At 50.5% G+C, this 15,379-nt stretch overlaps 1 protein-coding gene across 1 annotated transcript in view; it reads left to right on the plus strand.

Moving 5' to 3' along the window:
• LOC142312957 (uncharacterized) overlaps positions 1-15,379 on the plus strand; it is a 210,455-nt gene that overhangs the window by 63,572 nt on the left and 131,504 nt on the right. Inside the window, 3 exon segments of the mRNA XM_075351946.1 lie at positions 14,922-14,986; positions 14,988-15,066; positions 15,196-15,375. Of these exon segments, the coding sequence (XP_075208061.1) occupies positions 14,922-14,986; positions 14,988-15,066; positions 15,196-15,375 (324 nt within the window).

A 15,379-nucleotide genomic window follows, 5' to 3' on the forward strand; every position in this document is an offset into this window, starting at 1 on the left:
AAAAATACGCGTGCCTTTCCCGTCCCCTGGCTGACCCAGGGGAAGAAAAGTCCTCTGAGAGCCATGACTTGTTCATCTTGGTTCTTTTAGAGACACAGCGAGGGGACTCCAACCACAGTCTCCCTCGTTTCCACTAAATGGGCCACACACACCCCTCTTGACTGACATCAGTTGATGCCCCTTTTCAAAATGAAAAAGATGCTTTGCATGAAGCACTCTCAAAAATACGCGTGCCTTTCCCGTCCCCTGGCTGACCCAGGGGAAGAAAAGTCCTCTGAGAGCCATGACTTGTTCATCTTGGTTCTTTTAGAGACACAGCGAGGGGACTCCAACCACAGTCTCCCTCGTTTCCACTAAATGGGCCACACACACCCCTCTTGACTGACATCAGTTGATGCCCCTTTTCAAAATGAAAAAGATGCTTTGCATGAAGCACTCTCAAAAATACGCGTGCCTTTCCCGTCCCCTGGCTGACCCAGGGGAAGAAAAGTCCTCTGAGAGCCATGTCCACATTGTCAGTGGACAGACACGTGTGCTTATCTGCCAGCAGACCCCCAGCAGCACTGAAGACAGGTTCCGAGAGAACGCTGGCTGCAGGACACGACAAGATCCCCAAGGCGTACGTGGCGAGCTCAGGCAATTTATCCAGATTGGAAGCCTAAAATGAGCAGGGCTCAAGTTGCACATTAATGGAATCGATGTTTCCTTGCATATACTCATATATCTGTGTGTCCTCCTCTTTTTCCTTGTCCAGCTCTTTTGTTTTCGCATGAGTATATGTCCTTGTCACTTTCCCATGTGTTGTGAGTTGTTTGTCACCTTTTGGACACCTTTGAGGGTGTTTGTGATTGCCTGCCATTGTTTCCAATGCAGTTCGAGTTCGGTTCGTCGAACGTTCGACGAGCCGAACTCGAACGGGACCTCCGTTCGGCGAACCGACCTCGAGCCGAACCGGGACCGGTTCGCTCATCTCTAATGGTAGCTGATCAGTACCTGGTAATAATTAACATTTGTGTCGTCTATTTATCATCCAAGCCGAGAAAATACCACATTACATTCCACAGATAAAGCTCGAGAAAAGGGCGAGCGGGGGAATAGTGAGAGAAGGGAGGAGCGGGGGAATAGTGAGAGAAGGGAGGAGCGGGGAATAGTGAGAGAAGGGAGGAGCGGGGAATAGTGAGAGAAGGGAGGAGCGGGAAATAGTGAGAGAAATGAGGAGCGGGAAATAGTGAGAAAAGTGAGGAGCGGGGAATAGTGAGAGAAGGGAGGAGCAGGGGAATAGTGAGAGAAGTGAGGAGCGGGGAATAGTGAGAGAAGGGAGGAGCGGGGGAATAGTGAGAGAAGGGAGGAGCGTGGGAATAGTGAGAGAAGGGAGGAGCGGGGAATAGTGAGAGAAGGGAGGAGCGGGGGAATAGTGAGAGAAGTGAGGAGCGGGGAATAGTGAGAGAAGGGAGGAGCGGGGGAATAGTGAGAGAAGTGAGGGGCGGGCAATAGAGAGAGAAGTGAGGAGCGGGGAATAGTGAGAGAAGGGAGTTGCGGGGAATAGTGAGAGAAGGGAGTTGCGGGGAATAGTGAGAGAAGGGAGTTGCGGGGAATAGTGAGAGAAGGGAGGAGCGGGGAACAGTGAGAGAAGGAGGAGCGGGGAATAGTGAGAGAAGGGAGGAGCGGAGAATAGTGAGAGAAGGGAGGAGCGGAGAATAGTGAGAGAAGTGAGCAGCGGGGAATAGTGAGAGAAGGGAGGAGCGGAGAATAGTGAGAGAAGTGAGGAGCGGGGAATAGTGAGAGAAGGGAGGAGCAGGGGAATAGTGAGAGAAGTGAGGAGCGGGGGAATAGTGAGAGAAGTGAGAAGTGGGGGAATAGTGAGAGAAGAGAGGAGCGGGGGAATAGTGAGAGAAGTGAGGAGCGGGGGAATAATGAGAGAAGGGAGGAGCGGGGAATAGTGAGAGAAGGGAGGAGCGGGGGAATAGTGAGAGAAGGGAGGAGCGGGGGAATAGTGAGAGAAGGGAGGAGCGGGGAATAGTGAGAGAAGGAGGAGCGGGGAATAGTGAGAGAAGGGAGTTGCGGGGAATAGTGAGAGAAGGAGGAGCGGGGAATAGTGAGAGAAGGGAGTTGCGGGGAATAGTGAGAGAAGGGAGGTGCGGGGAATAGTGAGAGAAGGAGGAGCGGGGAATAGTGAGAGAAGGGAGGAGTGGAGAATAGTGAGAGAAGTGAGGAGCGGGGAATAGTGAGAGAAGTGAGGAGCGGAGAATAGTGAGAGAAGTGAGGAGCGGGGAATAGTGAGAGAAGGGAGGAGCAGGGGAATAGTGAGAGAAGTGAGGAGCGGGGGAATAGTGAGAGAAGAGAGGAGCGGGGGAATAGTGAGAGAAGTGAGGAGCGGGGGAATAGTGAGAGAAGGGAGGAGCGGGGGAATAGTGAGAGAAGGGAGGAACGGGGAACAGTGAGAGAAGGGAGGAGCAGAGAATAGTGAGAGAAGGGAGGAGCGGGGAATAGGGAGAGAAGGGAGGAGCGGGGAATAGTGAGAGAAGGGAGGAGCGGGGAATAGTGAGAGAAGGGAGGAGCGGGGGAATAGTGAGAGAAGGGAGGAGCGGGGGAATAGTGAGAGAAGGGAGGAGCGGGGAATAGTGAGAAGTGAGGAATAGTGAGAGAAGGGAGGAGCGGGGAATAGTGAGAGAAGGGAGGAGCGGGGGAATAGTGAGAGAAGTGAGGAGCGGGGGAATAGTGAGAGAAGTGAGGAGCGGGGGAATAGTGAGAGAAGTGAGGAGCGGGGGAATAGTGAGAGAAGAGAGGAGCGGGGGAATAGTGAGAGAAGAGAGGAGCGGGGGAATAGTGAGAGAAGTGAGGAGCGGGGGAATAGTGAGAGAAGTGAGGAGCGGGGGAATAGTGAGAGAAGGGAGGAACGGGGAACAGTGAGAGAAGGGAGGAGCAGAGAATAGTGAGGGAAGTGAGGAGCGGGGGAATAGTGAGAGAAGGGAGGAGCGGGGGAATAGTGAGAGAAGGGAGGAGCGGGGGAATAGTGAGAGAAGGGAGGAGCGGGGGAATAGTGAGAGAAGGGAGGAGCGGGGAATAGTGAGAGAAGGAGGAGCGGGGAATAGTGAGAGAAGGGAGTTGCGGGGAATAGTGAGAGAAGGAGGAGCGGGGAATAGTGAGAGAAGGGAGTTGCGGGGAATAGTGAGAGAAGGGAGGAGTGGAGAATAGTGAGAGAAGTGAGGAGCGGGGAATAGTGAGAGAAGTGAGGAGCGGAGAATAGTGAGAGAAGTGAGGAGCGGGGAATAGTAAGAGAAGGAAGGAGCGGGGGAATAGTGAGAGAAGTGAGGAGCGGGGGAATAGTGAGAGAAGAGAGGAGCGGGGGAATAGTGAGAGAAGTGAGGAGCGGGGGAATAGTGAGAGAAGGGAGGAGCGGGGGAATAGTGAGAGAAGGGAGGAACGGGGAACAGTGAGAGAAGGGAGGAGCAGAGAATAGTGAGAGAAGGGAGGAGCGGGGAATAGGGAGAGAAGGGAGGAGCGGGGAATAGTGAGAGAAGGGAGGAGCGGGGAATAGTGAGAGAAGGGAGGAGCGGGGAATAGTGAGAGAAGGAGGAGCGGGGAATAGTGAGAGAAGGGAGTTGCGGGGAATAGTGAGAGAAGGAGGAGCGGGGAATAGTGAGAGAAGGGAGTTGCGGGGAATAGTGAGAGAAGGGAGGAGCGGGGAATAGTGAGAGAAGGAGGAGCGGGGAATAGTGAGAGAAGGGAGGAGTGGAGAATAGTGAGAGAAGTGAGGAGCGGGGAATAGTGAGAGAAGTGAGGAGCGGGGAATAGTAAGAGAAGGAAGGAGCGGGGGAATAGTGAGAGAAGTGAGGAGCGGGGGAATAGTGAGAGAAGAGAGGAGCGGGGGAATAGTGAGAGAAGTGAGGAGCGGGGGAATAGTGAGAGAAGGGAGGAGCGGGGGAATAGTGAGAGAAGGGAGGAACGGGGAACAGTGAGAGAAGGGAGGAGCAGAGAATAGTGAGAGAAGGGAGGAGCGGGGAATAGGGAGAGAAGGGAGGAGCGGGGAATAGTGAGAGAAGGGAGGAGCGGGGAATAGTGAGAGAAGGGAGGAGCGGGGGAATAGTGAGAGAAGGGAGGAGCGGGGGAATAGTGAGAGAAGGGAGGAGCGGGGAATAGTGAGAAGTGAGGAATAGTGAGAGAAGGGAGGAGCGGGGAATAGTGAGAGAAGGGAGGAGCGGGGGAATAGTGAGAGAAGTGAGGAGCGGGGGAATAGTGAGAGAAGTGAGGAGCGGGGGAATAGTGAGAGAAGTGAGGAGCGGGGGAATAGTGAGAGAAGAGAGGAGCGGGGGAATAGTGAGAGAAGAGAGGAGCGGGGGAATAGTGAGAGAAGTGAGGAGCGGGGGAATAGTGAGAGAAGGGAGGAGCGGGGGAATAGTGAGAGAAGGGAGGAGCGGGGGAATAGTGAGAGAAGGGAGGAACGGGGAACAGTGAGAGAAGGGAGGAGCAGAGAATAGTGAGGGAAGTGAGGAGCGGGGGAATAGTGAGAGAAGCGAGGAGCGGGGGAATAGTGAGAGAAGCGAGGAGCGGGGGAATAGTGAGAGAAGGGAGGAGCGGGGAATAGTGAGAGAAGGGAGGAGCGGGGGAATAGTGAGAGAAGGGAGGAGCGGGGGAATAGTAAGAGAAGTGAGGAGCGGGGAATAGTGAGAGAAGGGAGGAGCGGGGGAATAGCGAGAGAAGGGAGGAGCGGGGGAATAGTGAGAGAAGGGAAGAGCGGGGGAATAGTGAGAGAAGGGAGGAGCGGGGGAATAGTGAGAGAAGGGAAGAGCGGGGGAATAGTGAGAGAAGGGAGGAGCGGGGGAATAGTGAGAGAAGGGAAGAGTGGGGGAATAGTGGGAGAAGGGAGGAGCGGGGAATAGTGAGAGAAGGGAGGAGCGGGGGAATAGTGAGAGAAGGGAGGAGCGGGAAATAGTGAATGAAGGGAGGAGCGGGGGAATAGTGAGAGAAGGGAGGAGCGGGGGAATAGTGAGAGAAGGGAAGAGCGGGGGAATAGTGAGAGAAGGGAAGAGCGGGGGAATAGTGAGAGAAGGGAGGAGCGGGGGAATAGTGAGAGAAGGGAGGAGCGGGGAATAGTGAGAGAAGGGAGGAGCGGGGAATAGTGAGAGAAGGGAGGAGCGGGGAATAGTGAGAGAAGGGAAGAGCGGGGAATAGTGAGAGAAGGGAGGAGCAGGGAATAGTGAGAGAAGGGAGGAGCGGGGGAATAGTGAGAGAAGGGAGGAGCGAGGAATAGTGAGAGAAGGGAGGATCGGGGAATAGTGAGAGAAGGGAGGAGCAGGGAATAGTGAGAGAAGGGAGGAGCGGGGGAATAGTGAGAGAAGGGAGGAGCGGGGAATAGTGAGAGAAGGGAGGAGCAGGGAATAGTGAGAGAAGGGAGGAGCGGGGGAATAGTGAGAGAAGGGAGGAGCGGGGAATAGTGAGAGAAGGGAGGAGCAGGGAATAGTGAGAGAAGGGAGGAGCGGGGGAATAGTGAGAGAAGGGAGGAGCGGGGAATAGTGAGAGAAGGGAGGAGCGGGGAATAGTGAGAGAAGGGAGGAGCAGGGAATAGTGAGAGAAGGGAGGAGCGGGGGAATAGTGAGAGAAGGGAGGAGCGAGGAATAGTGAGAGAAGGGAGGATCGGGGAATAGTGAGAGAAGGGAGGAGCGGGGGAATAGTGAGAGAAGGGAGGAGCGGGGGAATAGTGAGAGAAGGGAGGAGGGGGGAATAGTGAGAGAAGGGAGGAGCGGGGAATAGTGAGAGAAGGGAGGAGCGGGGAATAGTGAGAGAAGGGAGGAGCAGGGAATAGTGAGAGAAGGGAGGAGCGGGGGAATAGTGAGAGAAGGGAGGAGCGGGGAATAGTGAGAGAAGGGAGGAGCAGGGAATAGTGAGAGAAGGGAGGAGCGGGGGAATAGTGAGAGAAGGGAGGAGCGAGGAATAGTGAGAGAAGGGAGGAGCGGGGAATAGTGAGAGAAGGGAAGAGCGGAGAATAGTGAGAGAAGGGAGGAGCGGAGAATAGTGAGAGAAGGGAGGAGCGGGGAATAGTGAGAGAAGGGAGGAGCGGAGAATAGTGAGAGAAGGGAGGATCTGCTCCGTACACATCGTACACACTCGGCTCTGCTACATCCACACTGTAAACCCCTCCTGACCCCACACATAACCTTCCCCTCATCCAGCACCATGACACCCAGCACAGCAGAGTCCTGCATACACTGAGGAGCTGACCATGTGACCCTGACTCCTCCCCTCCATGTGACATCATCACAGGTCCTGTAAGCACAGAGCAGCCATATATCTAGTGTGCGGCTCTGCAGGAGGAGGTATGTGGAGATTCTCCATTACTGGGGCAGGGGCATTAACCCCTTCAGCTCTGAGACTTTCTTGGGGTTTTTCTCTCGCTGATTTCTATGAATCGTGAGGTTTTTGTTCCTTTTCCTCTGATAGATACAGACGCCCCAACTATGAGGGTTGAGTTTAGAATGTACAGGCTGCAGTCAGGAGGAGCCCATACATTCTATCTGATTCACTATTGAAGACACTAGAATGTACGGGCTTCTTCCAGGTGTATATTACTGAGGATTTCAGATATATGGGCTTCTTCCAGGTCCTGACTGCAGCCCGTACATAGTAATAGAATCACTACTGAAGATGCTAGAATGTACCGGCTCCTTTGAGGTTCTGACTGCAGCCCATGCATTGTAACAGACTCACTAATGAAAACCCTACAATGTATGGGCTCCTTCCAAGTGTATATTATTTTCTTATTTATTATTATAGCACCATTTATTCCATGGCGCGTTACAAGTGAATAGGGTATACATAAAAACAAGTACAATAATCATGAACAGGGCCGCCATCAGGGTATTACAACTGTGACTGTACGATATATCGGGCGATATGTCGTCGGGGTCACGGATTCCGTGACGCACATCCGGCATCGTTGGAGATATCGTACCATGTGACACCTCCGAACGACTGTGAACGAGCAAAAATACTCACCTTATCGTTGCTCGTCTTCAGGAAGAGGATGTTCGCCGCCCACAGCGACGTCGTCCAGGAGGTAAGTGCGTGTGACAGGGGGTTAACGACTTTGTGCGCCACGGGCAACTAATTGCCCATGACGCACAAACGACGGGAGCGGGTACGATCGCACGATAGATGTTACCGTGTGACGCCGGCCTAAGAGACTGTGCAGGGACTGCATTCAGCAGACTCTGTCAGAGGAACAGCCGGGATTTGCCTCAGATCTGAGATCCATCATAAGGGAAGAGGTCAGGGAATCCTTTCGATCCCTGTCAGGGTTAAAAGCTCTGTGACACCTAAGCCCCCTTCTCCTAGCCATGAGAACTCTGATAGATCTGATGCGAATGTGAGTCTTCCGCCTCTCCACCCTCTTCTTTAGATAGCGACTCCGGAGGTCGCCAATGCTTCCTGGTCGAGAATATGAGAAAGTTAGTTAAGGCAGTCCAGTCCACTATGGGTATCCCAGACGAGAAGCCTGAAAAATCTATCCAGGATCGGATGTTTGGGGGCATGGAGCAGAAGAGACGGCGCACCTTCCCGGTCGTAGATAAAGTGCAAGCTTTCATTACGTGAGAATGGAAAAAACCTGAAAATAAACGTTCTTTTGCAGGCGCCTTTAAGAGGAAATATCTATTTGAGGACGCTTCCTGCTCCACCTGGGATAAGGCTCCAAAACTGAATGTTGCGGTCGCCAAGGCATCTAGAAAATTTGCCTTGCCATTTGAGGACATGGGATCATTGAAGGACCCGTTGGACAAAAGCAGATCACTTCCTGAAAAATACCTCGGAGGCTTCTGCCGGAGGACTGAGACCCGCCATTGCGGCTACCTGTACGGCTAGATCCCTGACGATATGGATCGATGAACTGGAAGACAAGTTTAGATCAAAGGCACCAAGGGAGGAGATGGCTTCGACCCTTTCCAGATTGCAGGGAGCAGTGGCCTTCCTTGCAGACGCCTTGGCAGACTCCACTAAGTTGGCAGCAAAGTCGGCATCCCTCTCTAATGTCGCCAGAAGAGTTCTTTGGTTAAAGTGCTGGCCGGGGCATAAGCAAACAAAATCTAAGCTTTGCAACATCCCTTGTCAAGGAGAATATCTATTCTGGCCGGTCTTGGATGACATCCTAGAAAAGGCTAGTGATAAGAAGAGTGGCTTTCCCTTTCCGTCTTCCATGCGGTCCTTTCGGAGGAAGCAAGTTCGCCGGAGTGCCCCACACAGGGATCGGAATAGCTGGTCCGATAGAAAGAAGCCAGGAAAGGGGTTCATGTACAAGGGACCCTCTAAAGACCTGAAAAAGTCATCTCAGTGACTCACTTCCCCAGGTTGGAGGGAGGCTCTCTCGTTTCCTTCTGGCTTGGGAAAAGATGTCATCAATTTCATGGATCCTGGGCCTAATAAGATCTGGGCTCCAGCTGTCCTTCCATCACCATCCTCCCCGACGATTCGTGATTACTCCTCTAAGGCGATCTCCTGCAGAACAACTTGCTTTGGAAACAGAGATTCAACAACTCCTCTTCATAGGGGTTCTGATGGAGGTTCCCAAACAAGAACAAGGGGAAGGTTTCTACTCCACCCTCTTTCTGGTGAGGAAGCCCGATAGTTCATACCGAACTATAATAAACCTGAAAGCTCTCAACCAGTTCCTTCGGATAGACAGCTTCAAGATGGAGTCGGTGAGATCCATAGTGAAAATATCTGTATCCCCAATGTCACATGGCAGTCATAGACTCGCGCGATGTGTACTATCATGTCCTGATCCACCCTCTATTCCAAAGCTTCCTCGGAGTAGCCCTGCACATGGGCAGACGGGTCTGCCATTTTCAATACAAAGCTCTCCCTTTTGATCTGGCAATAGCGCAAAGGATTTTCACGAAGATAATATCAAAAGTGACTGCTTATCTGCGTCAGAGGGAAGTCCTTCTCATTCCCTATCTGGACGACTTCTTGATCGTCGGCGCCTTACTCAACATTGCGCAGCCCTTTACAGCAAGTACAGGCTTCCCTGCTGGCATTAGGCTGGCTGATAAATCAAGAGAAGTCCAGATTAATCCCGTCCCCGGTTCAGGTGTTTCTGGGCTCTCTTGGGACTCAAATGTGTCACCTACCAGATTCCAAAGTGGAAGCTCTCCAGACCCGGATGGAGCGGGTTCTATGGACCAATCGCATCTCTCTCAGAGGTGCAATGTCCCTTCTGGGCTCCCTGATTTCAGCCATCCCGGCAGTATAATGGGCTCAATCACACACCAGGGTCCTCCAGTGGGATGTCTTGTAACATCAGGACGCTCGGGGGATCATCTAGACAGTCTCATTGTTTTCAGCCCTCACACTCTGCAATCCCTCTGTTGGTGGTTAAATCCAGTCAATTTAAAAAGGGGGGCGCCTTGGATAGTACCAGAGCCAGTGGTGGTGACAACCGACTCAAATTTGTATGGTTGGGGAGCACATTTGCGCGATCTTTTCATTCAGGGAAGATGGTCTGGAGAAGAAGCTCAAGGTTCCTTGAATACAAGGGAATTACTGGTGGTAGAAAGAGCATTAGGTCACTTCCTACCATCCCTGATGGGTTGCCACGTCAAAGTTCTGTCAGACAACCAGGCAACGGTAGCATATCTCAACCACCAGGGGGGTAATCGGCTCCAGGCCTCTAATGTCCATTGCAAGCCGAATCCTAAAGGGCGGATTCCCTCTCTCGCCGTCATGGGTTCAGAAAAAACACATTACCGGTAAATAATTACGTATTTTCTCATGTATTTTGAGCACTTATTATTAAAGCACCACTGGAGCAGATTTTTTGCAGTGCTTAAGTGGTGCTTTACATGCAGGTTCCCTTACCCCTGTATTATGCTCTCCGTCCAGTGCTTTCAGGCTTTTTCGGTATCGCTCCAGTCACAAGCTCGGAGGAAGTCTATGAGATCCAGAACAAGGCACTGAGAGTTGTATTGAGTTGTGACCACTGGCCCACTCCATGAAACATTGGCATAGCCAGGAGATCACAAGTCACAGGAGACGAACCGGCGGTGACAGATGTCTCCTGAATATGAGTATAATACAGGGGCCAGCGGACATAAATTTAAAGCTTCCCTCCAGCATCATACACCCTCACCCCAAATCCCAGCATCCTACACCTCACAAATCACACCATATGGTAACCTCCAGCTTCATACGACTACAAACCCCACATCAGGCATCGCCCCCAGCATCTTAACCCCCCAAATCCCCATATCTTACGCAACCTCAAAATCACCACAGCATTTTACACCCCCACAAATCCCACCACAGGCATCACCCCCACCATCGTACATCCCCCTAAATCCTCCCAGCACCATACATTTCTCCAAATCCCCAGCATTGTACATCACTCCAAATCCCACTGCATACACCCCCCCCCCCAAATGCCACCATAGGAATTCTCCCCGGTATCGTATACCCCCCGACAATCCCCCCAGCATTGTGCACTCTGTAAAAATGCCACCAGAGGCCCCCCTCAGTAGCATACAACCTTCGCCCAAATTCCGTTACAGGCAAACCCACTGCGTCATACAGCACCCAAATTCCACCGCAGGCATCTCCCCAGCGTCATACACCGCCCAAATCCCACTACAGGCATTCCCCAAGAGTCGTACCCCCGAAGCATCGTACCACCCCCAAGCATCATACCCCCAACCCCCCCAAGCATCATACCCCTACCCAAAGCATCGTACCCCTCCCCCCAAATGCCAGCATTGTCCACCCCCCAAATGCCAGCATTGTACACCCCACTAAATGCCAGAATTGTGCCCCTCCCCCCCAAGCATTGTACCCCCCAAATGCCGGCATCGTACACTTCTCCACCATTCCAGCATCGTACACTCCCCCCTCTCCAAATGCCAGCATCGTACACCCTCCAAATCCCATCGCATGTAAACATACCCCCCCCCCCAAAAAAAATAATCCCACTGCAAGCATCCCCTCTAGCATCATACACCCCTCCAATCTCATCACAGAAAGCCCCCGGTGGCATCAACCCCCCACCTAACAGAGAACCCCCAGCATAAAGCCTCTTTATCCACCGAAAAAAACCAACTCCCGTTTTTCACACTCAGAACAGTAACCTCACTTTGTGCAGGCAGGAGATCATGTCTCTCTTGGCGCTTTCTTGGGAGATAAGAAAGTAGAGTCCACAAATGGTGAACTACAGGAGGCAATGGCATTGTTTCGTGCCTTGGGAAATCAGAACATGCCCCTAACATGTGACAGAACATTCTACCATCTCCTCAACTATGAGAGGCAGGAAGTGAGGAAACCCGTCTACCCTCAGTCCTCGACCCCTTTCTGCCCCCACACAATATAATGTTCCCCCCTCACACCATGCTTGTCTATATGTCTCTCCTCGCCCCTTATCACCCATTCATCATTTATTTCTCTCACGGCAAGAGGAGTTGTCAGAGGGTCGGATGCAGTGAGGGGGGGTTCAGCAGACACCGGGGAGAGCAGGTGCAGGAAGTGATGGTATATTTGCAGTATTGAGGACTGGAAGTGACTGGGCGTGACCGCCAGGAGATAGAGGGCAGGGCAGAGCAGAGACAGTGGGCGGGACCGGCTGGAGTGGGAGTGGTGATAGTGGGCGTAAGTCCATGTGGTCATGGAATTCTTTAAAAAAGAAGTAGGGGCTGGAGCTAAGAAGCAGGTATAGTTGGTGTGAAGCCGAACCTTGCACTATTAACTTAATAATTATGCAAGGTGAACCCCCCCCCCCTGCATCCCACCCATCTAGTGGACTAACCCCCATACCCCCGCTTCTATTATAAATAACTCCATGACCACATGGACGTAAAAAATTGTTTATTCCAGTGCGCTGCAAAAGGAGATGCCTGGCCACCTTAGGGTAGTATCACACTTGAAGTTGAACGGCATCCGTTGCATTGCGTTGTGTGACGGATGCAACGGATGCGTTGCATATAGTGGCACAACGGATGCAACGGATCGTACAAAACAACGGAATCTGCTTTTTTTTTCTTTACAGTTTTACTGGCGGCAGACTATTGTGAACGATCAGCTGATCACCCGGCTGCAGGGCAATCAGCTGAGCGTTCTCAAAAGCTGGCTGCCGGGCGATCAGCTGAGCGCTCTCAAAAGCCGTCTGCTGGGCGATCAGCTGATCGTTCGGCCACTGAGAGACAAAATAAAGTTTGTGATTTAAAAAAAAAAAAAAAAGATGAGCATGCGCAGTGAAAAAATAAAGGATTCCACCACTCAAAAAACGTTACATGCTGCATTCCTTCCGCCCAGCGGAAGCAACGCAGCGTCGGCCAGCAGAATCAGCGCAGATCCATCAGTCGCAATCTGTCGTCCATACAAGTCTATGGGAAACAGCGGAATCCGTTAATGAATTCCGCTGTTTACCAAAACGGCGGATTGCGACTGAAGGAAAAAAACGCCCAGTCACTTGTGGTCCCCGATACTGCAAGTATGCCAGAGAAATCAGGGAGCGTCCTCTATTTCCAGGACGGTTGGAACCCGTGTATTATATTTAGTTTATTTATAGTCTCAGTAGCCGGAGCGTGTTCATTTTCATGGAAGATTCTCTATAGGATTTCTTGGGGTTTTTTTTTTTGTTTTTTTTTTGTGTGAGACGAGTCAATTTGCCAACACATCTGTAAGGCCGAGTTCACATGTAGCGGAAATGCTGCAGCTTTTCTGTTACTTTTTATCTCAATGTTTAATACAGATTGTCCATAGCAAACTAAGTAGTCGACCAATTCTAAGTGAATTGAGCAATTTTAGCAAACATTAGTCTAATGTGTATGGGAGCCTTAGGCTACTTTCACACATCCGGTTTGAGCAGTGCGGCTCAATCCGGCTGTGAAACCTATGCAACGGATGTGGCGAAAACACCGCATCCTTTGGATAAGTTTTTACATGCGACCCGTCCGTTTTTTTCCGGTTGCGGCATGCTACTGAGCATGCGCAGTGGAAGAAACCTCTTGCGGCGGCCGGATGCGTTTTTTCCGCATCGCGCCGCATCCGGCGTCCAAAGGCATGCATTGAAAAATGCGCCGCAGCGGCCGGATGCGGCGCGATGCGTTTTTTTTTGTCGGAGCAAAAAACGTTCCAGGCAACGTTCCATCCGGCCGTGGCATCGGCTAAATCTGACGCATGCGGCAAAAACCGGACCGAACGCAAGCCCATGCGGCACAATACGGCACTAATGTAAGTCTGTGCAAAAAAACCCGCAACCGGCGGCAAAAAAAACGGTTGCGGTTTTTCTGCAGAGCGCCGTATTGTGCCGCAAAGCAAAAACCAGATGTATGAAAGTAGCCTTAAAGGTAAACAGAATGTTGTAAAATAATGAAAATACCACCGCTGTGTTATGATGGTGTAATCAACTCACACGGCATAAATAGGTAAAACACTGACCCAGTCGGTTTCTGTACAGACTAGAGATTATTATTCTGCAGTCACTAGTGGTTCCTGCATTGACTGGAGTAACCCTAACCCTAGACTAATCTATGGCAACTCAGACCTATGATGACTGAATGGCCATCGAATGCTTCATGTTCGTCCCAAAGAACCGGAGGGCAGAACAGAATGCAATATACATACAGAAAGGAATGAGTTGTGAGATAGACAACAATCCCAGAGTGCGTAAAAACAAGCCACGAAATACCAATAAAAGGATAAATGTGTACTGCTAGAGAGTATGCCGCCCTCTTCAAAATTCAGGAGAAAGACTTGCTGTACAAACGGGATCAACCTGTGAACAGAATAAAATATAAATACATTTTATTGGTACAAAAAGTTTATGCATACACAAAAATAACACACAAGAAAGTGATTAATTGAAAACAATTAAACAGTCAAATGGACTATCACAAAACACCCCATGTCTGAACCCATGATGGGGTACTAGTACAGAGATCCTTATTCACAATACAAAGAAATTCACCAAAAGTATTATGTTGTAACATACAGCTATTGATGTAAAAGCCGTGCACAATGGATCCTTCAAATAGAGGCTATATGGTGCTAATAAAGTAACATTGCCATATCTGGCACCACCATCTAGACCCCAATTACTAAGCCAAGCTAAATGGTAGCAAAAAAGACCCTATAATAAGGGAAATAGCAAAACCAGTACAACACTAAATAAATATGGACCACATCCAAATCAGAGCTATCCAAAAAAGGTATATAAACATGCTACCTAAGATCATATAATACAACCTGCTGGGAGACAAAGAGGGCTAGAAGGTGTAAAAGCCAAGGATCAATGCATACATGTGGTGTTGCCCCACACGTATCGCCACTGGATGTGGCTTCCTCAAGGGCCAGAAAAAGAATGAGCCCCCTAGGAATAGGTGCCCCCTAGTCCTTGAAATATGCCGCCTACTTCCTAACGAGAAACAGAAAATAGGTGCAGAGTGAAAAGCTTAAACCAAAGAGAGATAAAACCCTAGCTGGTCTTTCACTGACTGGCATAAACATTCGCAGTATGGTATTCATGGTATTTATATCCGCACCCAAAAGGTGACTGGACTGTTAACCTAAAAGACTAAAGGAAGGATAACATAATAAACACACAAAGAATAGATGTATCTGCCGTGCCTCAGTGGACAGACAAGCCAAATACAAGAGTTTGGACTCAAGGGTTCGAATCCCGACACATGACACGCTGCTTGGGTCTCCCACTAGTTTATATTTCCTGGTTATGTTGCCAAAGAAGTGACCAACATAGCCAGTGATTGGGAGCATGGAGGAGATGTCTCAGTCAGCAATTCAACTTATGTTCCAATCTGTACGGGACAAGAGAGAATACAAGTTCTACACACTGTATCTCTTCATATGTTCCTCTTTATTATTTGTACTAATTGTGTTATTAGACGGGATTCCTTATGATATTACATAATCATCTTTCCCCTATTCAGGTGCCTACAATATTGGATCCGTTCAGTAGAGATCTATATAAGACAATTTTTCTGATTTTCTTAAATGATGGAAATGGACAGGGACAAGATGGCGGAGAGGATATTACACCTCACCCTAGAGATCCTCTTCCGGCTTACTGGAGAGGTGAGAGATTCTGATGACGTCACATTACATCATTCTTATCTATGGGAATAACAGATGGACAGAACTGGAGAGGTGAGGACTCTGGAAATGTCTGTAGTGAGATTTATTACTGTGTCTCTCTATAACCAGGATTACACAGTAGTGAAGAAGACCTCTAGTGAGTGCTGTCAGGACCCTGTGTCTGAGGGATGGGGAAGACACCTGAGCCCAATCACGGGGCCTCCACCTCACCCCCCGATACATAAGGATATCAATGACCAGAAGATCCTAGAACTCGCCTACAAGATGATTGAGCTGCTGACTGGAGAGGTGA

The sequence above is a fragment of the Anomaloglossus baeobatrachus genome, chromosome 5, assembly GCF_048569485.1.
Source record: "Anomaloglossus baeobatrachus isolate aAnoBae1 chromosome 5, aAnoBae1.hap1, whole genome shotgun sequence".
Lineage (NCBI taxonomy): Eukaryota > Metazoa > Chordata > Amphibia > Anura > Aromobatidae > Anomaloglossus > Anomaloglossus baeobatrachus.